Raw genomic sequence first — 22,664 nt, forward strand, 5'->3', positions numbered from 1 at the left:
ATAAAGAAGAGAGGGTCTGTTCACATTTCCTCATGAACCCATTACCCGATCAGCTTTTTCAATTCACATTTCTGTGAAGTGTATGAACACAGAACATCCAATCCGCCCTTGCAGAAGACCATACACACACACACCCACCCCCCCACACACACACACACACACACCCACCCCCCCCACACACACACACACACACACACACACACACACACACACGCATTGAAGCCCAAAAGAAAAAAGTCTGGAATGTAGGTGCAGTGGGGATGTAGAGATGGATGGAAATCAAATGACGTTCAGGTATGGCAAGATCATTAAATGGGCTTGTGGCCTGTGTAGGAGCAGGAGGGTCACTCTGTCTGGGGTACAGCAATAGAAGGTCCTTTAGGATCGTCAAAGCGATCCAAGGTCTTCAGGCTCATAACCATGTGTAGCCCATAGGTAAGGATGAAGACGAAGAGCAGCGTGGTGACGAGCCCCATCCAGATGCCAGGGGAAAAGAACCCAGCACAGTCGCTGGCGTAGGAAAACATGAGGCCGGTGATGTTGAAGCCCTGGATCTGGTATAATAAGACAAGATAAGTCAAGATATCCCCTGCTGGCAAACTGAGATACTGCAAATAACTATGCAATATTCTTGGTAGTTGCACATATTGGACAGGCTGTTTATTCATAGCAATGTGCATTACAAAAAAGGCAAAACGTTTATATTTAGGGCTCATTCACACAAGCCCATACATTCATGTGGAAAGCTGTGTGCATCCACCCAAGAAGCACAGATGGTCCACGCAGCTGCATGCAGCCAGCTAAAACAACAGGCTGATGACTGCACTGATCTTTACGCACATCTCTGTGTGTACATCCATGCAGGACTGAGACAGGACTCTGAATGCAGTCTGTCAATGCATCAATCCAACAAAGATGTACACACGGAGATGCAAGTAAAGATCTAGTGTGATGAAGTGTCAGCCTGAATTTCACCAGGCTGGCTGTACAGATCACCTGTGCCTCCAAAGTAAATAAACACAGCCATCTACACGATTGTATGGGTCTGTGCACCTGTGTGAATAATTCTTAAAAAAAGAAGTGTGCAAGCACATAAAGGGCCTCTAGCTTGGCTTACCTGGAATTCGGTGATGTGGAGATTCCACTTTGCTCCGGGAGAGTCTCGGCTGCTGTTATTTATCAGGATTGGACCATATGCGGAAAGACTGCTGACATACTGACAGTGGAAGGAATAGATGCTGGGACTGCTCACTTGGGGAGCGAGGAATGTGGCATTGTGAGTTTGGTTAAATACCTCTATGCGGTTCAATGTGGCCCAATTGCGTGCTGACACGCGGTGCCAGCGGTTGCTCAGATGGAATCTGTAGTAAAGTTGTGGGGGGGGAAAAAAAATGTTTCAATAAGACAGAATTCATTTGTGATCTATTTGATTCCAATGAACGTTTTACACAACATTTTTTAAAACCTACCTAGGAGTCCTCAGGGACAGTGCAGAGGTCCACGAGACCTTTATGGCACTTAACACTGCGGTGTCAGAGGCTCACTATCAAATGACTCTAGATCCCTGTGTACATAGACTTGAGAAAACAGATCTACTCTAATAAACCAAAAGTGTGTGTGTGTGTGTGTGTGTGTGTGTGTGTTTAGGGGGTGATGGTGCACCATAACAGAAATATTACACCTTCCTTTTTTTCCCCCCATGCATAACAACAATCTCCAAAGATAAACCAGCATGGCAATGAGTGACCAAACTGTAGGCGATGTCAGCAAGCTGACGTTTTTGGGCGAGGCATCCCCTTATTCAGAGCTCAAACCAACTGGATGCACCAATTGGCACGAGTTCTGAGGAAGGGGATGCATTCGCTTGCCGACATCGCCTACAGTTTGGTCACTCATTGCCACGCTGGTTGATCATCAGATTGTTGTTATGGATGCTGCTTTTGTCCTTTGTGGGTATTCAATTGGCTATTTGGTTTTATATTTATAATAAACGTTGGGTAATGCACTAGGCATTCGCACCCTCTGTGCGTTCTTTTGTAGTACAGTAAAACCTTGGATTGCGAGCATAATTCATTCCAAATACATGCTTGTAATCCAAGCACTCATTTCAAAGCAAATTTTCCCATAAGAAATAATGGAACCTCAGATGATTCGTTCCACAACCATTTATTCATAAGTCCTTCAGTTTATAGTCCATATCTAAAGATTCTAGCAATGTGATAGGTAGTGTAACCAGAAAATGTCTATCCACAAATGGAATCCTCCAAAAGGGGATTAGAAGCAAAATCCAGCAGGAGCTACAGAGTATAAAATAGAAGAGAGGCGCCTCTAAGTGTAGCAATGTGATTACATTCAATGAAGGTACAACATTTAGCAACTCACACGGTTGATGATTAAAAGGTGCACATCTAAGTATGCAGGCATCCGGGGTAAAGCTGTCCCCACAGACCAACCTCTGCACCGTCGTCACTCACCGCTGTCAGTCTGCAGTCGGGACTGAGAAGAATACCCTGCAGTAGAGCGATCTGAAAGCGAGGCTTGAAGCGCAGTGTGGAAGGGATGATGGTGGTGGTGCGGAGGATGGTCTATGTGGACAGCTACATACTAAGTATGTAGGATGCCTACATACTTAGATGTGTCTCCTTTAAATCACTAACCATGTGAGTTGCTAAATGTTGTACGTTCATAGAATGTAACCATATTGCTACAGGCACCTCTCTTCTCTTTAAAACTAAGTTGTGATGTGACGCTACTTTTATATTAAGACATCTTTTATCATGTCAAAAATTTATAAAAAAAATTTGCTGGTCTTGCAAAACACTCATTGCCACGCAAGTTACGCTCAAGCCAAGGTTTTACTGTATATGGTTGGATTCCCGTCTGAGGAGGGCTGTACCACTGACGCATTGTTCCAGAGGAAATCTAGACCACATGCATTGTCCTGATCTGGTGACCATCCTTTTGAGCGCTGGAGTAATGGTTGTTTTTCTATATACAGGTTGTAATGTGTGTGTGTCACGCTTTCTGACAGAACTTCCTGTCTCGGTAACTGAGTGGTAACCACGCCTTCTTTGGTCCACAAAGGCATTCTACACAGAATTGTAGGCTATGGGGCACACAGAACATTTAGGTCTTTGCACTGCGGTAATATATGTGCGTTATTGTGGTGTAGTGCTGATCATTTTAAAAGGAACTCTAACGCACTTGCGTTTTAGCACACTAACACACAGGTGAGAATAATTTTTGTGTTGCGATGTATGTGTGTATGGGGGGGGAGAATCTATTGTGGTGCAACTGTAAGCCATGTTTAAAGTTAATGGGCTACTTTACAGCAACACAAGTAACGCACAACATTGTGCACAGTATACATGTGACTCCGGCCTCTAAATTTGTGAGCAGACCTTTCGTGCAACTTGAATTCTATTTTTCAAGTTAAATCTGAGCAAATGATGAAGAAAATGCATATGCTAGTTTTGTGTTAAGTGGTAGTGAATGCTTTTTTTAAATGAATACCTAAAAAAGGTAAGCCTAAAATAAAGCTTACCTGTACGTACAGTAACTATCTCCTAAATGTGCAGTGCTTAGGAGATATTTACTTTAGCAGCACAGGGGATGTCAACGGCGCATGCGCACTGCGCTCTCGATGGACAGTGTGCCTTCCATAGAGAGCCGTGCGGTGGGAGTGGCGTTACTGTGGCTTGGCCAATCAAAACGGCAGCTGCCCGCAAACCCGGAAGGAAGACGGGGTGAAAATGGAAGACAGAGCGCCGCTGGAGGGCTTCCTTTTCAGGAGAGTCTTTCAGAATGTCCTAGTATGAGATGCATACTAGCACATGACATTAAAGAGGTTAAGCCATGGTCATATCTTCATATAATCCTCCGCTTCCTAATGCGGTGTGCCCCAGTGTGTGTGTTTTATAAAACAATATGCCACTATATACATTTCAAAGAGCCTCTCGGCGCTCACGTGACCGGCTCTCGATCTGACAGGTACAGCAGATGGGGTTGAGAATCCCCTGCTGACTTCAGTCGGGAGGAGAGAGGCAGCTGGTCATGTGAGCAATCCGCAATGTATATAGCGGATTTATTTATTTTTTTTTATAAAAACACAAACAGTGGGGCACACAGCATGAGGAAACCGAGAATTATATGAAGATATGACCATAGCTTAACCAATTTAATGTCATGTGCTAGTATGCATCGCATACTAGCACATTCTGAAAGACTTACCTGTAAAGGAAGCCCTCCAGCAGCGCACTGTGACCTCTCACAGGGCTTCCCTCTTCACCCAGTCTTCCTTTCAGGTTCGAGGGCAGTGGGTGCTCTGAAATCAGAACGGCATTTCTTTTTTATAAAAACACACACACTGGGGCACACGCCATTAGGAAACAGAGTATTCTTTAAAGAATTAAATGTTATTTCAGCAGCCGGAGGGGAGGGCCAGGCTGTGTCACTAGCTGACAGGCGGGGAGGGAAGTGAGTGGATGATGGCAGCACCTAAACTGACCACAATGTCAAGGCTCAGCTCACCTCACCATGGTCAGTTTCCAGAGGGGCAGCTTTCACATGCGTTTGCAAATGTGTGTCAACTAAACCCCTGTTCTTTGTACCAAGAGACAGGTCTTATTTGGTTGGTGACAGACTGGAAGGTGAGTACATCAAACTGGGGGCTGGCTGACTTTCATGCACCTCTTACAATCCTTCAACCTCATTTTGTGTTTTGTTATAGGGATGGAGACGCCGGGCAACACCAGCTTGGGTCTCATCTAAAGTCCCACCTAGTCCAATATGTTTAAAGCAACCAGGGATGGAGACGCCTTGCTAACAGCTTGGTGCCTCATCTAAAGTCCCACCGTGCGATTTTCGTGCGTTTTTTGGTGGATGCAGTTTTTGATTTGACCCTAGTGTTTTCCATATACAGGGATGGAGACCAATAGCATGACCTGCTTGTCTCATATAAAGTCCCAAAGGAAATAAGGGATTTCAAAGGCAGTGTGCTTTACAGGCCATGCCCCATATATAAAATCCCTTCCTATCCATATACTGCATCCACCAAGGGGATGGAGGTGTAATGCTTTTCAGCTGGTCTTCTCCAGTTTGCACCATGGTTGTATTTTAACCTAATTATTTGAACTTTTTGAGACAATAGCCAGTCGTGCATGGGGATGGGTTGGGGGAGGTTGGGCTGTCTCCCTCTCACCTGTTCCCCATCCACCCATTAGCGGTCATGTGCCTCCAGTGTGAGGACACTAAATTAAGAGTGTAGGACTGCAGATTTAAACAGGGTGCCGTGACGTGGCTCTGCAGCTTTCACACGCGTTTGCAAATGTGTGTCAACTAAACCCCTGTTCTTTGTACCAAGAGACAGGTCTTATTTGGTTGGTGACAGACTGGAAGGTGAGTACATCAAACTGGGGGCTGGCTGACTTTCATGCACCTCTTACAATCCTTCAACCTCATTTTGAGTTTCCAGAGGGGAGGGCAGAGCCAGGCAGGATCAGCCAGGTATTTCAGGTAATATAGGGGTCAAATTACACGACACAAGCACTGTGCTGCATTTTAGTAGGGTAACAAATGCTTTAATGTGCAGGTAAAAGATTTTCTATGATTTTTTTTTCTTTTTTTGTGGTTTACTACTGCAGTAAGTAAAAACCACATGTCAAAATAGATCCAAGGACATAGGAAGCTGAATTCATATGCAAACCTTGACTTCCGTTGAAGTCTAATTTGGCTGTACCCTCCTGTCTCAAGACTCCTCAATAGGAGGTGTTAAAGGGCAGGAACAAGCTTTCTGTTCTAAGAGAAATTAGGACAAAAAAAGCTTAGAAGAGCAGTATGGCATTAATATGGCTTACAAAAATAAAAATAAAAATAAATGCACATTTATAAAAGCACAGTGCTGTGCTTTACATATGTGCATGTCATATTTGTGTTTATTAAAAATCAGCAGCTACAAAAACTGTAGCTGCTGAATTTAAATAAACAGACACTCTCCTGTCCCAGGATCCAGCGATGTGCTCACCAAAGTCATTCTTTCCAACGGTGTTCTTCTGATTGGTCTTCTGTCCCCAGCATCTCAACTGTGGGTACCCAGCTGTAACAGCCTGCATGCGCGAGCTGCGTTGGGCTTTGTAAATGGTCCCGCAATCGTCTGGACCCTGTGACATGTCCCAGAAGACTGTGGTGAGGGAGGTAGAGAGAACTTAGGTGATCCGAGCAGAAGTGGGAGCAAAAACCAGGTACCCACTCCCCCCCCAAAAAAAAGTTCCATTCCATAAAGAGGAGGGGGGAAATGAGGCTTTAAAGCAGAATGCTTTTGTAGATCCCCTTTAATTTCTGCTTGCTTCAGGACTCCAAAGCAAGCAGTGTTTAAGTGACTGGCCTCTCCTCCAATCAAGAAATGGTCTTTGTAATGTTAAGCAGTGAGAACACCCATTATACCGTAGGCCCCACACCACAGTCCCTATTTTATGAATAGGGCTAAAATGCCCACACAGCAGAGCACAGATAGCAGTCTCTGCTCGGTTTTAAATAGGGGCCTAAGATTTTCTTATGATTTCAGTCCTCTAAATGAATGTATGGTTACAAGCATCGTTCATTGATAGTAACCTCTGGCCATTCATTTTTTTTTCATTGTAGGCTCTAATTGAATTTTCCAGGTTTTGTACCGGTTTACTTTAAAGTGTATTTCAACCCATTCAACACCCAAGTGTAATTATGTTGCAGCTTACCAGTTCTTAACCACTTCCATACCGAGTCATGTAAAATGACGTCGGCAAAGTGGTTGTCTAGATCCGGGCCGCCGTCATATGACGTCGGCCCGTTCTAGCTGCTACTGCGCGCCCCCGGCGGCGCGATCAGGGATGAGGCTCGTCCCTCGGACATAGCCCATCACTGATCAAGGTAAACAGCCAATAGAAATTGGCTGTTTACCACGTGATCGGCTGTGTCAATCACAGCCGATCACATGAGCGGCTCCAGCACAAGCCGCTCGTTCTCTCTGCAATGCGCGCCCCCGGGGGCGCGCAGAGCAGCGATCGGGGACGAGGCTCGTCCCTCGGACAGAGTCGATCCCCGATCTAGGTAAAGAGCCAATGAAATTGGCTCTTTACCACGTGACCGGCTGTGTCCAATCACAGCCAGTCACAAATGTCAACAGAGAACACGGTAACTAGCTGTCACCGTGTTCTCCTCCTCACACACTGATCCTGTGTGAGGAGGAGATTGTGGTAACAGCTAGTTACCAACTACAGTGCACCCTAAACACACTGATTGCCCCCCCCCCCCCCCCAATAAAGAGCACCTGTCACTAGCCCATCAAAGTACCCGAGTACCTGTCATCAGGTACTCAGATGACAGGTACTCGGGTACTCTGATGGGCTGGTGACAGGTATTCGGGTACTCTGATGACAGGTACTCAGGTACTCTGATGACGGGTACTCTGATGACGGGTACTCGGGTACTCTGATGACGGGTACTCGGGTACTCTGATGACGGGTACTCGGGTACTCTGATGACGGGTACTCGGGTACTCTGATGACGGGTACTCGGGTACTCTGATGACGGGTACTCGGGTACTCTGATGACGGGTACTCGGGTACTCTGATGACGGGTACTCGGGTACTCTGATGACGGGTACTCGGGTACTCTGATGACGGGTACTCGGGTACTCTGATGACGGGTACTCGGGTACTCTGATGACGGGTACTCTGACACTCTGATGACGGGTACTCTGACACTCTGATGACGGGTACTCGGGTACTCTGATGACGGGTACTCGGGTACTCTGATGACGGGTACTCTGACACTCTGATGACGGGTACTCGGGTACTCTGATGACGGGTACTCGGGTACTCTGATGACGGGTACTCTGACAGGTACTCGGGTACTCTGATGACAGGTACTCGGGTACTTTGAGTACCTGTCAACGGAGTACCCGTCATCAGAGTACCTGAGTACCTGTCACCTACCCATCAGAGTACCCGAGTACCTTCCACCTGCTCATCAGAGTACCTGACGCCTGAAGTACCCAAGTACTTGCCGCCTGCTCATCAGTACCCATCACTACTCATCAGTACTCATCAGTACCTATCACGTATCAGTACTGATCATCAGTACCCATCAGTACAGTATCACCTATCACCTATCAGTCAGTGAGTACTACTCATCAGTACCTATCACCTGCCTGTCACCTGCCCATCAGAGTACCCGAGTACCTGTCACCTGCCTATCGGAGTACCCGAGTACCTGCCACCTGCTCATCAGTACCAGAGTACCTGTCACCTGCCCAACAAAGTACCCGAGTACCTGTCACCCTTCATACAGCCACCATGTCCAAGTCCAAAAAGGTTTATATACGTCGTCCGTTTAAACCTAAATACCGGTGTTATGGCAGCAGATAGCTGCCATAACCCTGGTATTTTTTTAAACGGTGGACGGTTGGCTTTCCGATAAGGGTGGTCCCAGCGGCGGATTCGCCGTGGGATCACCCTTCCGGGATGGCGGAAGAGCCCCCCCCCCCCCTCCCAACGCGTTCCGGTCCTTTTCCCCGCTTACTGGACCCGCCGGCAGCGGGGAAAACGATCCGGTCCCGAATCCTCACAGACAGGATGTCGAGTGAGGGCAAGCTTGCCCTCACTTGACTCTATGGTCTTGGAGGACCGGAGCTACGGAAAATGTTGTTGCCTAGCAACCGGTTTAAAGGTCCTTTTTTTTTTTTTTTTTCATTTTATATTATAATTTTTTTTTTTTCTTTCCTATCTTTTAGTGTACTTGTGAGATCTGAGGACTTTTTGACCCCAGATCTCACAAAAAAGAGGTCCTGTCGTGCCTATTTCTATTACGAGGAATATTTACATTTCTTTTAATAGAAATAAAAATGATCAATTTTTTTTTTTTTTTTTAAACGGTGTAAAAATAAAAAATAATAAATAAAATAGTAAAAAAAAAAAAATTAAAGCGCCCTGTCCCCGTTAGCTCGCGCGCAGAAGCGAATGCATACAGAAACCCCGCCCACATATGTAAACGGTGTTCAAACCACACATGTGAGGTATCGCCGCGATCGTTAGAGCAAGGGGAATAATTTGAGCCCTAGAACTCCTCTGTAACTCAAAGATGGCAACCTGTAGAAATTTTTAAATTGTCGCCTATGGGGATTTTTAAGTACCAAAGTTTGTCACCATTCCGTGAGCGTGCGCAATTTTGAAACATGACATGTTGGGTATCTATTTACTCGGCGTAACATTATCTTTCACATTATGGAAAAAAAATGGGCTAACTTTACTGGTTTCTTATTTTTTAATTAAAAAAAGTGAATTTTTTCCAAAAAAATTGCGTTTGGAAGACCGCTACGCAAATACGGTGTGATAAAAAATATTGCAATAATCTCCATTTTATTCTCTAGGGTCTCTGCTAAAAAAAAATATATAATGTTTGGGGGTTCTAAGCAGTTTTCTAGCAAAACAACTGATTTTAGCTTGTAAACACCAAATGTCAAAAATAGGCCTAGGCAAGTGGCTAGGATGCATGATGATGCTCCTTGGATGTTAGGCCCCTCTATATGGCTAGGCTGTGAAAAAGTCTCACACATGCGGTATTGCCATACTCAGGAGGAGTGGCAGAATGTATTTTGGGGTGTCATTTTTGCTGTGTACATGCTATGTGTTAGGAATATCCTATAAATTGACAACTTTGTGTAAAAAAAAAAAAGTTTTCTTTTTTTTTCCCACATTTTCCAAAAACCTGTGGAAAAAAATGATATGTTCAAACGACCCATAATGCCTCATAGAATATACGTTGGAGTGTTTGCTTTCCAAAATGGGGTCATTTTGTGGACTTTTCCATTGTATTGGTGCTCTAGGGCCTTGAAAAGTGTGATAGGTAGTAAGAAAGTTTTATGTGTATTTATGCTCCTAGAACGCCTGAATGTGCTTCTTGGACGTGGAGTCTCTTTTTGTGGCCAGGCTGTGTAAAAGTCTCACACATGTGGTATCGCCATACTCAGAAGGAGTAGCAGAATGTATTTTTGGGTGTAATTTTTGCTGTGTACATGCTATGTGTTAGAAATAGCTTATAAATTGACAACTTTGTGGGAAAAAAAAGAAAAAAAAAAATGTTTTCTTCATTTTCCCAAGAATTGTGGGAAAAAATTACAACTTCAAAAAACTCACCATGCCTCTTACTAAATACCTTGGACTGTCTACTTTACAAAAAGGGGTCATTTGGTCGGTATTTGTACTGTCCTGACATTTCAGGGCCTCAAGAAAGGAGATAGGCAGTCAGTACATCTGGTGTGATCAATTTTCAGTAATTGGTACCATAGCTTCTAGACTCAATAACTTTCACACAGACTAAATAATATACACTAATTTGGGTTAATTTTACCAGAGACATGTAGCAGTATACATTTTGGCCCAAATGTATGAAGAAAAATTTATTTTTTGCAAAATTTCATAATTGAAACTAAAAAAAAGTGTTTTTTTTTCAAAATTTTTGCTCTTTTTTTGCTTATATCACGAAAAAAAAAAAAACCCCAGTTGTGATCAAATACCACCAAAAGAAAGCTCTATTTGTGTGAAAAAAATGATAAAAATTTTGTTTGGTTACAGTGTAGCATGACTGAGCAATTGTCATTCAAAGTGTGAGAGTGCTGAAAGCTGAAAATTGGTCTGGGCAGGAAGGGTGTCTAACTGCTCTGTATGGAAGCGGTTAAATGTGGCAGCTGCTTTCATTTTCTTTATTTAGGATAAGAACCTTTTCAGCAAGAACAAAATACCTGCCAGAAATCTTGTGTCTGTAAAACCTTTGTGAACCGTAATGCGTTTCGAACAATGTTATTGGCTGCCCCAGCTATCTACTGTTAACTACAAAAACACCTCCCCAATAGGTTAAGGCAATAGGGAGAAGGAGAGGTGTTCTGTTGTCAACACATTCCTGTCTTAAGGCCCGTACACACACGCAGATCGTCGTCATACAAACGTCGGCGGACGAAAGATCTGCCGATTGTATGCGTGTTAGTATGGTGCCTCCGACAGATGTCTGCACACAATCTGCGGACAAGAGTCTTTCTTGCAAACATGAAAATTTTTGTCTGCAGACACCAGAACGGACGATTGTTTGCCTGTCAGTACAGAAATCAGCCGACAGACCGCAGATTTGCAAGACTGGGCATGCTCAGAAAATAAAAAACACAGGGAAAGTTAACCATTACATGACATCACTTCTGCAGTCAGCTGAAGTCTGCGGACAAAATTCTTGTGCTGTCCTTGTGCTGTCTTTGCACTTTTCAACAGACACCGACATCCCGGGGAGAAAAGACGAACATTTGTATGACGACGATCTGCGTGTGTGTACGGGGCTTTAGAGTGACGTTTTTGTCCAAACAAATGCAAGGGAGTTGTCACCCTAGAACAGAATGTGCTACTTAGCAGGACCTCCAAGTGAAAAAGTGAAGAAAATACTAAAAAAAAAAAAAAAAAAAAAAAAAAAAAAAAGAAATTCCCCAAAACCAAAAATGTAATACATGGCAGCCTACCAATCATTAAATGTGGTATCTGCATTGGCATTCTTTTTTTAATTCTGTTTTTATCTGATGATCTGCCCAGTAACACATCTCCTGTATTAAAGTGCTCCCATTCTGGATGAATGAGAACAGGGGACACCTTTGGACAGCAACTTTGTCAGTCTGGGGTGAGGGTAGTGTTTGATGGACTAGCAGATTTTGATACACTAACAAATTGAAGCCAAAACTCCAGGTAATACTTTAAGCTGCTGCAGCAGTTTTTTCCCATTTCAGGATAAAAGTTTTACATGAATAAATAAAAACTGGTCTTTGCAAGCACTGTTGTCAGTGGTAAATGGATTGTCATATCCCTGTAACTGCTATGTATGCAGAACAGCTTGTTTTTTTGAAAAGGAATAGACTTACTGGGCAGATCACTAAGTGAAAATAAGGAAACCAAAGCCAAAAAAGAAAGAGGAATGCAGCCTTCGCATCTAAGAATTGGTAAGCTGCAATATAATAAAGGTTTGCTTTTGGGTTTAATCGTGCTTTAAGACAACCCTTATAGCGCTCCTAGGAGGTTCAAACCTCCCACATATGACATTGCTCCCTCAAACTCAAGTGCAGTCAGCTTTGGAAGGCAGGAAAGAATGGACCACCATGTATATTTGGAACATATATTGAGATTTACATCATGCTTTCCACATTTGAGTGTTCTAGGGCACTTTGCAAGTTATCCATATCTGTTGGCATTGTGGTGTTAGAGCGTGTAACATAAAATAATATTTTTTTTTTCCTTTTTATAGTCTGTAATTACCAATCTTTATATTTGTGCAGCAGTATTTGCTCCTTACATTTACCGATTCTGCTTCCTGCTTTTTAGTGCAGCTAAGTGAATGTAAGTTACTATCCTTCTCTCTCAGTGCAAGTTGAACAGTTTTCTGTAATAGTCTGAAAGCAATGTGTTTTCTGTATGGTTTATCTTGCAATTGTTATTATTTTGACAGCTGTTAAGTGAGATCTAAAATCTATATAGCAAATGCTTGATGTAAAATATGCGACAGCAAGCAGGCAAAATCTAAACATCCATTGAATATCACGTTCAGATAAATATCACAACAGCACAAAATGTATACACGCTGAAAACACCAGGATTGGATTTAATTACAGCAATCCTGCTAATACTTACATAATTTTCAATCCATTGTCATAATTGAGGACTAGCCTGCAACAGGCAAAATAAAGAATATGTTAATAAGTATGAGAGATAGAGAGTCAGGCAATTAGCATTTTCCTAAGGAGGCAAAAAAATCATCATCAAATCATATTCACCTATGATAGGTGCCTGATGCTGCAGCTCCAAGACCGAGAACCAAGCGATCACACGACCGCTGATCACTCAGTTCTGTCTTCAGTGAGCAAAGGAGTGGAGACCATCAGTCACCAGCCCTATGCTCTTCTCATCCAGTACTCACTGGTGCGCCAGGCTGTGGAGGGCATCTGGGTGGATCCCAACATTATTGTCTGGATGCCTTCAGAGCCTGGACCAGCTCTGCAACCTCAGCTGACAGAGGACTTTAACCTGCTGTCTGCTGAATCTGGGTCACAGGAGTGCAGAACTAACTGCACTCCTGTGACCCATATGAGAAGGCTAACTCCAGGCAATATTTGGTTTGGTATTGCATGGCAAAAAGTTACAATATCTGACAGATTTATTTTACTGCCTTATGTCTCAATTGGAGAGAAAGTCTTGATAATACCCCTCCCTATTCTACCCTACAGGGAAAAAAAAGTCGGAGTGGGCTTGGCAAGGAATTTAGTTCATCATCCACCAAGTGACTCTAGGGAATGGTTTTCTACAACTAAGGTATTTAATACTATTACTTTTTATGATTTTGAAAGGATAAGTTCACCTTTCAAAAAGAAGGTAAAAAAAAAAAAAAAAAAAAAAAAAAAAAAAAAAAAAAAAAAATGTGCATAAAATGTGCAATAATTATTATTTTATTTATTTTTTTTTAATGGGAGCCTGGAAAGCATTGCACCCATGATCAGCAGATGGTGGGTACTATGAGGGGCTCTTGTAGGCTGTGTTTGTAAGCTGTTTGGCCATACATCGTACAGCCAAGCAGTTATACATTAACAGGAAATATCCATGAACTACCACAGTGCTCAACAGCACCGTGGTAGTTCATTGAGAACTACAAGCCAACAGCCGCAAAGGCTGCAGGACCTTGTAGTTTTCAATTCACAGAACGCGGTGAATAATGTGACACTGCTGGGCCAGTGGAGCCATGCACGGCCATTATCTTTGAAGATTCTCACAGAGAGCGGGGGGAAAAGATCCCCGCCGCTTGTGACATCAGAGGGCTGGGGAGGTGCGGGGGCCAGTGGATATGTAACATGTTACATCCTGAATATAGGTGTAACCTGTAACATGTAATAAAAAGGTGAAAGTAGTGAGCTTGAGGTTCGGTTCACATATATGCAATGCAGAAACCCTGCGAATCCACTGCAGGTTCCCGCATCGCATTCAAATCGCAGGGAGTTCACACTGCCATATGCAAATCGCTAAGTGTGAAGTTAATGACACCCCCCAGATCAGTTCGCATATCGCAGTGCGAGCTGACAGTTCAGACTTGAATCGGATATATATTATAATTTCAAATTGCATTTAGCTGTAGAGATGTGTCTGTACTGTAAGTGCCATGTGTGCGCATATATATATATAAATAAAAAACACACAATCCTGCACTTCCGCCTGCAGGGGGCGGGTAGCTTCTGCTGTGATAATTCACAGCAGAAGACGATCTGCAGGTGCCAGCCACTCCATGTTCTCCAGAACCCGCTGATCGACGGCTATACACAGAGAACAAAGATATGCCTATATAAATAAACCATATCCGTTCTGACAGGAGGAAGGGAGGATCCTGTGTTCCAGAAAAGCATGGACTAGAACTGATCTCTTCCCCTAGTGAAAGCAGCACAAAGGTGTACACAAAAACACTGGCTAGGCACACAGTTAACCCTTTGATCGCCCTAGATGTTAAACCCCTGGCAGTGTCATTAGTACAGTGACAGTGCATATTTTTAGCAATGATTACTGTATTAGTGTCACTGGTTCCTGCAAGTTTTAAAGGTGTCAACTAGTGTCTGATTGTCATCTGCATTATCGCAGTCCTGCTATAAGTTGCTGAGCTCCGCCATTACTAGTATAAAAGAAAAAAAATAATTCAATAAATATATCCCATAGTTTAACCACTTTAATACAGGGCACTTCCCTCCTTTCCCGCCCAGGCCAATTTTCCCCTTTTAGCGCTGTTGCATTTTGAATGACAATTGCGCGGTCATGCAACACTGTACTCCTCCAAATTTATATCATTTTCCCCCCACAAATAGAGCTTTATTTTGGTGGTATTTGATCACCTGTGTGATTTTTACTTTTTGCTAAACAAATAAAAAAAAGACAGAAAAGTTTGAAAAAAAAAAAAAGTTTTTTTGTTTATGTTATACAATTTTGTAAATAAATAAGTTTTTTCCTGCACTGATGAGCACTGATGAGACTGCACTGACAGGCACTGATGAGGAGGCACTGATGGGGTGGCACTGATGGGGTGGCACTGATAGGCGGCACTGATAGGTAGCACTGATATGCAGCATTGGTGGGCACTGATAGGCGACACTGCTGGGCACTGATAGGCGGCATTGATGGGCACTGATAGGCGGCACTGACAGGCACTGACGGGCACTAATGGGCACTGATAGGCAGCACTGGTGGGCACTGATGGGCACTGATGGGCGGCACTGATGGGCAATAATGGGCACTGGTGGGCGACACTAAAGGATGGCAATGATGGGCACTTGTGGGCAGCACTGATAGGGAGGGCAATGGGGGGCTCCCTGAGCCCTGATCGCCATCCCTGGTGGCCATAGTGGGCATCCCTGGGGTCATAGTGGGCATCCCTGGGGTCATAGTGGGCATCCCTGGTGGATCTAGTGGCATCCCCCCCCCCCCCCCCGAGGGTCTGCACTGGTAATCAATGATCTGATTACCAGTGCCGACCCCCCCCCTGTCAGGGGAGCCGCCGATCGGCGCTCCTTTACTCGTGCCTGTCAGGCACGAACTAAGGAAAGCCGATCAACGGCTGTTCCTGTTTTACTATGTGACCAGCCGTGATTGGACACGGCTGATCACATGGTAAAGAGCCTCCGTCAGAGGCTCTTTACCAAGATCGGAGATGCAGGGTGTCAGACTGACACCTCGCATCACCGATCGCCGCTCTGCGCGCCCCCGGGGGGCGCCCAGAGCGGTGTTATCCTGCCGCCGTCATATGACGTCCGGTCAGGATAACTCAACCACATTCCCGCCGTCAATTTGTAATAGGGCGGGCGGGAAGTGGTTAAAGACGCTATAATGTTCGTGTAAACCAAATCAACATACAATTATTGGGATTCTTTTTTTGTTTTTGTTTTTTTACCAAAAACAATGTAGCAGAATACATATTGGCCTAAAATGTATGAAATTTCATTTTTAAATTTCTTTTATTGAATAGGTTTTATAGCAGAAAGTAAAAAAGTTTTTTGTTTTTTTTTTTCAAAATTGTTGGTCTTTTTTTTATAGCACAAAAAATAAAAAACACGCAATGGTGATAATATACCACCAAAACAAAGTGAAAAAAAAAAAAAAGACAAATTTTGTTTGGGTACAGTGTCGCAAGACCACGCAATTGTCAGTTAAAGGAACGCGCTCCTGTTTCGCAAAAAAGGCCTGGTCATGAAGGTGGGGAAATCTTTCATTGGTCAAGTGGTTAACAATAGCACTATCCACTCACCTGGAGTCAGAATTATTGCAGCTGGAGCCTTCAGTGAGTTTTGGGTCTGTCCCAGAAAAGGTACTCCCAGTGAGATCCCTTACAGTGTTTTCAAGGTGTAGGGTTATGTTAACGGCCCAGAACAGGATACATGGGATGTTCTGTGTGCTATTGAAAGACACAGGTGGGTACTGTGGAGTATCTGTAGCCAGTAGTTGACGCCTCAAATTAGCCACCCCAAAGTCCGTTTCTGTGCTCACCTGAAGAAAAAAAAAAAAAAAATGCATTAAGATTAAAAATGCTCAGGAAAATAAAAGAAAGAAAATAGTCAAGGAAGTTGGCACAATAAGGGTAAACTTTTTAGGTCACCGTTTTCCCCTCAGCACTTTAGAGTCACTCAAAATATTTATGCAAATAACTGCAAGCAGCATAAAAACACCCCCTTGTGGAAAAACCTGGTAGGAGGATTCTTGCATAATTTGGAAGCAAAATCAGTTCACAGCTGTTAAAAGGCCCCACCCTTCCCCTTGTCCCTCAGTTGCAAAAAAGTAGTTCTCCAACCGATTCACAAGGGATGAATAATCACTAGGTACTTACCACCAATTCTTTACATTCTTTCCTCACCCTTTTAACAGGGCAGGAAGTAGGCCTGCCGTCCTGGAAAGGTTCGTAGAAACACCGTTACCGGTAAGTCTAACAGACGGTTTTCTCCTCTCACCTTCCAGGACGGCAACACATGAGAGGATAATAAAAGTACCCACAGGCCTACGTTAGAGTGGAACAAACAAAGTATGGAGTGTCCCAGGGTGCCAAAACAATTCAAGATAGGAGGTATCACCTGATATATTTTATACCACACAGTCAATGATGGACCGGGGAGCCCAGCAACCGTTTAGATATGACAAAAAAAAAAAAAAAAAAAAGGACAAAGGGGTTGCACGAATAAAGCTCAACACTGGTTTGTGAAAACTTGAAAAAATCTTTATTTGGAAAATGTAAAGTAAAGTAAAAAGACCAGTCACAATGATAGTTTCTGGCTGAACAAGAAGACCTGTGAGATCTCTCCCTTAAATGTCCACATGGCCATACTCTATAAAAACACTATGGCCCTGGGCGTGGGGTGGAGTGTTTTTGAGCCCATAGTGTTTTTATAGAGTATGGCCATGTGGACATTTAAGGGAGATTTCTTCTAAAAGGTAAGTGCGACCTGGGACAGTACAGAGGCTATCCATTATGAAATGCACTAGCCCTGACTGTCCCGGGGGTATTTTTATTGAAAAAACGAGACCGTAACTCCGCTTTAATGACTGTCCGCAGCCGCTCCTGCGTGAACCGCCGTAGGTATAAATCGGTCGCGCACCTGCAGCTAGGGGGCTCCTGTGTACTGCCGCGCTCCCGCTCGTCAGCAGGGATCCCAATGCACGGGGCAGGCAGCTCCGACTGCCGCCTGACACCCACGATCGCTCCCTGCAGAGAGAGAACGCTCTGCTGTTGTAAACACAGCTGACCCTTCAACTCTCTGGAATGATCACAGAGCCCCTGTGATCCTGCTATATAGGATCACAGGTCTCTGATCATTTCACAAGCCACATCCCCCCAGTTAGAAACACGCCCCTAGGTACACATTTAACCACTTGATCACTTACTGTGTTAACCCCTTCCCTGCCAGTATTACAGTAGCAGTGCATATTTTTAGCATTGATTACTGTAGTTATGTCACTGGTCCCCCCAAAAGTGTCAAAAATGTCAGTCAGGGGTCCGATCTGTCTGCCGCAATGTCACAGTCCCGCAAAAAAAAAAAAACGCCGCCATTACTAGTAAAAATAAACACACACACACACACACAATAAAAATGAAATAAATCTTTCCCGTAGTTAGTAGATAACTTTTGCGCAAACCAATAAAAATACACTTATTGCAATTTTTTTTACCAAAAATATGTAGCAGAAAAATTGGCCTAAAATGTTAAATTTTGATTTTTACATTTTTTTTTTTTTTTTTAGAACATCTTTTTTTTTTTTTTTGAGAATGTTATATAGCAAAATGTTTTTTTTTCAGAATTGTCGCTCTTTTTTTGTATATAATCGCCAAAAAAAATAAAAAATAAAAATCGCACCAAAAGAAAGCTCTATTTGTGGGAAAAAAAGGACATCAATTTTATTTAGGTACAGCGTTGCACGACCGCGCAATTGTCCGCAAAATATGGCCTGGTCATTAAGGAGGCAAATCCTTCTGGTCCAGACGTGGTTAAAGTAATTGCAAAGTCTCCTTTCTTTTATTTTTTCCAATAAAATTAACAAACATGTTATACTTACCTGCTCTGTTGCAGTGGACTAGCCCAGATTCTCCTCTTCTTTGGTCCCTGTTCTGCGATCCTGCCCCCCTCTGTTGAGTGCTCCCCACAGGATGCAGCTTGCTATGGGGGCCCCTGACCTGAGTCACAGCTTCCTCTGGGGGTGTGGGGGCAGGGTGGTGGATGACAAACTCGCTCGGATCACCGTGGTAAACCAACCGCAGGTGGGGGAGCAAGTACCTGTCAAAATCACTCCCTCCAATTAATAAAGTTCTAAATGTTAACGGAGGAGATTGGAGTAGGAAAAAGAGCAGAACTTCCCCTTTTGGGTGAAGTTCCACTTTAAAAAGCCATGTGTTTAGCATTAAAGCCAGACTCTAGGTTTTTGACTTTGTGGTTTGTAAATAGCTTGGACCAAGCTGGTCCAAACCAACAAAGCCGTGTCAGACTGTATTGATGAATACAGGGCTTCCTGTGAATGGATGAGCAATGCCCAGCCCAATTTAATTTTGTTCTGTATACGAGAAAGGAAGTTTCCATCCCACTAAAGGAACACAGGAGATAATTTACTAAATCTGTAAGAGTTCAAAATCTGGTGCAGCTTTGCGTAGAAACCAATCAGCTTCCAGGTTCTATTGTCAAAGCTTAATTGAAAGAGCTGAAGTTAGAGGCGGATTGGTTACTATACACAGCTGCACCATATTTTGAGTTCTCCAGTTTTATTAAATCTCCCCCACAGTTCTTAATATTGTTATTTTAAGTCACAAGAGACCTAGAATTCAGCTTTAAAACATACATCATGACAACCCCCCCCTCGAGTGTGGTTCCAGTATTATTTGTGTTTCTTTTACATTGTCCCAGCGGTAGGAAAAAGTTTCTATTAATCCCTATGAGCATAATTGCAAGGACTGGTAAATTCTTACAAAGCAACTGCTGAGAGCACAATTTCTTTTGATGTAGTCTCTAAAACTATATCTCCCCCAACCCTTTCTGTACACAGATTGGGAGGACAGCCTTTGAGAGTCAAGGCATGTATAACATGTGGACTGGGAAAGAGAGGGGGGGGGGGGGTTAGGTGGAGTTCTGTAGTCCAGCAGGCTAGGCTGACAACACTGACATTTTAGTGCAGCAAAGCCACTTTGTTGTCAACTCAAATAGGAAGTTAGGACCACACATTTCTGGCAGATCAACTAGTAATTTTTCTCTACACTTTTAGCCCACGTTCACATGTCAAATCAAAGCCAATTGCCGGCAATTGCACTGTCTGTATTGGTGCTACGCCGACTTTGTGGCCCCGCACAGAGTTTCTGTACTACTTTTTGTGACTTCAAGGGGCGATTTATATGAATATTTGTGCAGGAACCCGGACAGATGTAGGTGAAATCGCCCCCAAAGTCAGACTGCCAGCATGGAAATCTTGCGTGTTCAGCTGAACTCACACAATTTCAAAACGGCCTCAAGTGTGAACCTGGGCTTATTGCTTATCCACTTCCCATCCGAGCTATTTATTTATTTCAGGTACTTATATAGCGCTGTCAATTTACGCAGCGCTTTACATATACATTGCACATTCACATCGGTCCTGCCCTCAAGGAGCGTGGCATTTCTCTCATAATTTTTTTGCTAAAAAATGACTTATAACCCCCAAACATTTAGCAGAGACACTAGAGAATAAAATAGCAGTAGTTGCAATTTTTTATGTCACACGGCATTTCTGCAGCAATTTTTCAAGCGCAATTCTTTTTATGGGAAAAAAAAAATGCACTTTAAAGCGTCCCCTATGGAGATTTTTAAATACCTTACTTTTGTGCCATTCCACGAGTGTTTACTGGGTGTAACAGAACCTATTATAATTTTACCAAAATATATATATATATATATATATATATATATATATATATATATATATATATATATATATATATATATATATATATATATATATATATATATATATATATATATATATAAAACACTACATTTTTTGGGTAAAATATAATAGGTTCTGTTACACCCAGTAAACACTAGTGGAATGGCACAGAAGTAAGGTATTTAAAAATCTCCATAGGGGGCGCTTTGAAAATTGTTTACAGGTTAGCAGTCCAGTTTAGAGTTACAGAGGAGGTATAGTGCTAGAATTATTGCTTTCGCTATAACATTCGCGGCAATACCACACGTGTGGTGTGAGCATCGTTATGTATGCGGTCTCAACCTACAATTGTGTTTGCTTCTGTGTGCGAGCACAAGGGAATGCTTAAAAATAAAAATAAATAAATATCATCATCATCCAGATAGGAAGTGGTTATGAGGATCCTGCACTGACAGAAACGAGGATATCACTGCTAGCCTACTCCAAAAAATGAGAATTACCAGTCAACAATTTTTTCTAATATAGACCTGGAATAAGCATGAAGATCAGGAAAAATCGAAGTGATAATCAGAACTCTCAATCTGCATACCTGTTAAATCAGCAACTCAAATTCCAGAACCACCATATAATGAATGCCATGGCATGATCATTTTTAACAGGATGGCAGCCACTATACTTCAGTACCAGTTTAAAGTGGCTGAAGGTTTTTTACCTTAATATGTTCCAAGCATTAAGGTAAAAAAAAAAAAAAAACCTTCTGCAGGCAGCCCTTTGTGATCTTTTTTTTTTTGGTTTACCATTTATGATATAAAACTTACCCTAGATGGCCTAAGAGCTGTGAGAAGAGCAGTATAAGGCACACCCTCTGATTTTAGCGTGCTCAGGACTTGTCCAATGACTTCATCTGCAATAGCAAGAAAGGAAGTGATCAATGACTTTGTACAGATAGTTCAGTCTAGTTTCAAGATTGTAAAAGCCCCTTTTGGGTGGAGCACCACTAAAAAGGTAAACTTTTTGGCTTTCAAACCACTTTAAAGCATTAAGTGGTTGGAAACTCGCAAAGTAAAATTTTCCTCATTTAAATAATCAGTACATACTGTGCAAATCACTGTATTTGGATCTCTTCTATCTTACCTACTTTTCTTGTAATCCGTTTCCGTTTACTTCCCTGATGTCACTGGCGCATGGGTATAATGTCCCTTTTGAGGGCACGCTTTTCGCTCCGTTACTCCTTGCAATAACATGCTGTGCTAAGATCACGGCCTCTCTACGGCATTGGTCCGCAATCCCGCGAGAGCACAGGCTCAACTGGGATTTTCACTATGCCGGTGACAGGGTTGCCAAAGTCACAATGAAAATGAGGCTTGGCTACAAACTCACTGCGAATGCGTGAGATTATGGCAGAGAGAAAAAAAGGGCGGAAGGCCAAAAGCGCTGCAAATGGAAGACAGTACTCAACATGGCGCCGGCTTCGGATGAGGAGGAACAAATTGCAAACTGCACTAAATACAAGTAAGAGACATCACAAGGGGTTACTAGCTGGGCAGAATTTAAAAAGAAAGCGTGAACATACTGGCTGCATTGCTTCCTCTTTAGGTCTGCATTGCTTTGTACTTTCTTGTGTAAAAGATGCTGCAGGTTCATCCTGCTAGTTACATTTTTAAATTTTTTCCCCATCTTGTTTTAAATCCCATCCTTTTTGGTTTAAAAAAAACTATTAAAAAGAAAAGGATTATGGAGTTAAAAACAAGCGCACATCCTGCACTTTGTAAACTAATTTTCAATTTCTGTCCACAGCAACAAAAATGTTTTTGAGACATAATAAAAGACAACTGTTAGCTTGCAGCATTTGAATGCTGTGAAAACACCAAGATTATATTTTCAGACTGAACTCCTGGCAAACAGCGTTTCTACACTGAACTACTTTTAACTGTTTAACAAGTCTCAAAATCCAAACACGCCTGGCAGACAGCACAGCCAGGTCTTGTATGGTCCTAAACGTATCAACAGACTACTGCAGCTGAGCCATACAGCCTGATCGGTGACCCATAGAAGCCTATAACTGGATATTGAATGTGCTGCTCTCTCAACTTTTAGAAAGCTCCTAATATCAGGATAGCACTGTGCAATGCAGTAGAGCCTGGATTGGTGTACTGTGCTGCCCTAAAACCCCCCACGAGAGCAGCAGATTAT

General features: G+C 43.0%; 1 protein-coding gene across 1 annotated transcript in view; it reads right to left on the reverse strand.

Moving 5' to 3' along the window:
* Positions 1 to 231: 231 nt before the first annotated feature.
* Positions 232 to 22,664, reverse strand: part of ATP6AP1 (ATPase H+ transporting accessory protein 1) — a 35,892-nt gene continuing 13,459 nt past the window's right edge. The window contains exons 6-10 of the mRNA XM_082262986.1: positions 21,290 to 21,375; positions 16,330 to 16,568; positions 12,690 to 12,725; positions 1,118 to 1,361; positions 232 to 554 (exon numbers count right to left, since the gene is read on the reverse strand). Of these exons, the coding sequence (XP_082119112.1) occupies positions 345 to 554; positions 1,118 to 1,361; positions 12,690 to 12,725; positions 16,330 to 16,568; positions 21,290 to 21,375 (815 nt within the window). The 3' untranslated portion in view covers positions 232 to 344. The remainder of the gene's footprint in view (positions 555 to 1,117; positions 1,362 to 12,689; positions 12,726 to 16,329; positions 16,569 to 21,289; positions 21,376 to 22,664) is intronic.

Source organism: Pelophylax lessonae (assembly GCF_965119305.1).
Source record: "Pelophylax lessonae genome assembly, chromosome: 7".
NCBI lineage: Eukaryota > Metazoa > Chordata > Amphibia > Anura > Ranidae > Pelophylax > Pelophylax lessonae.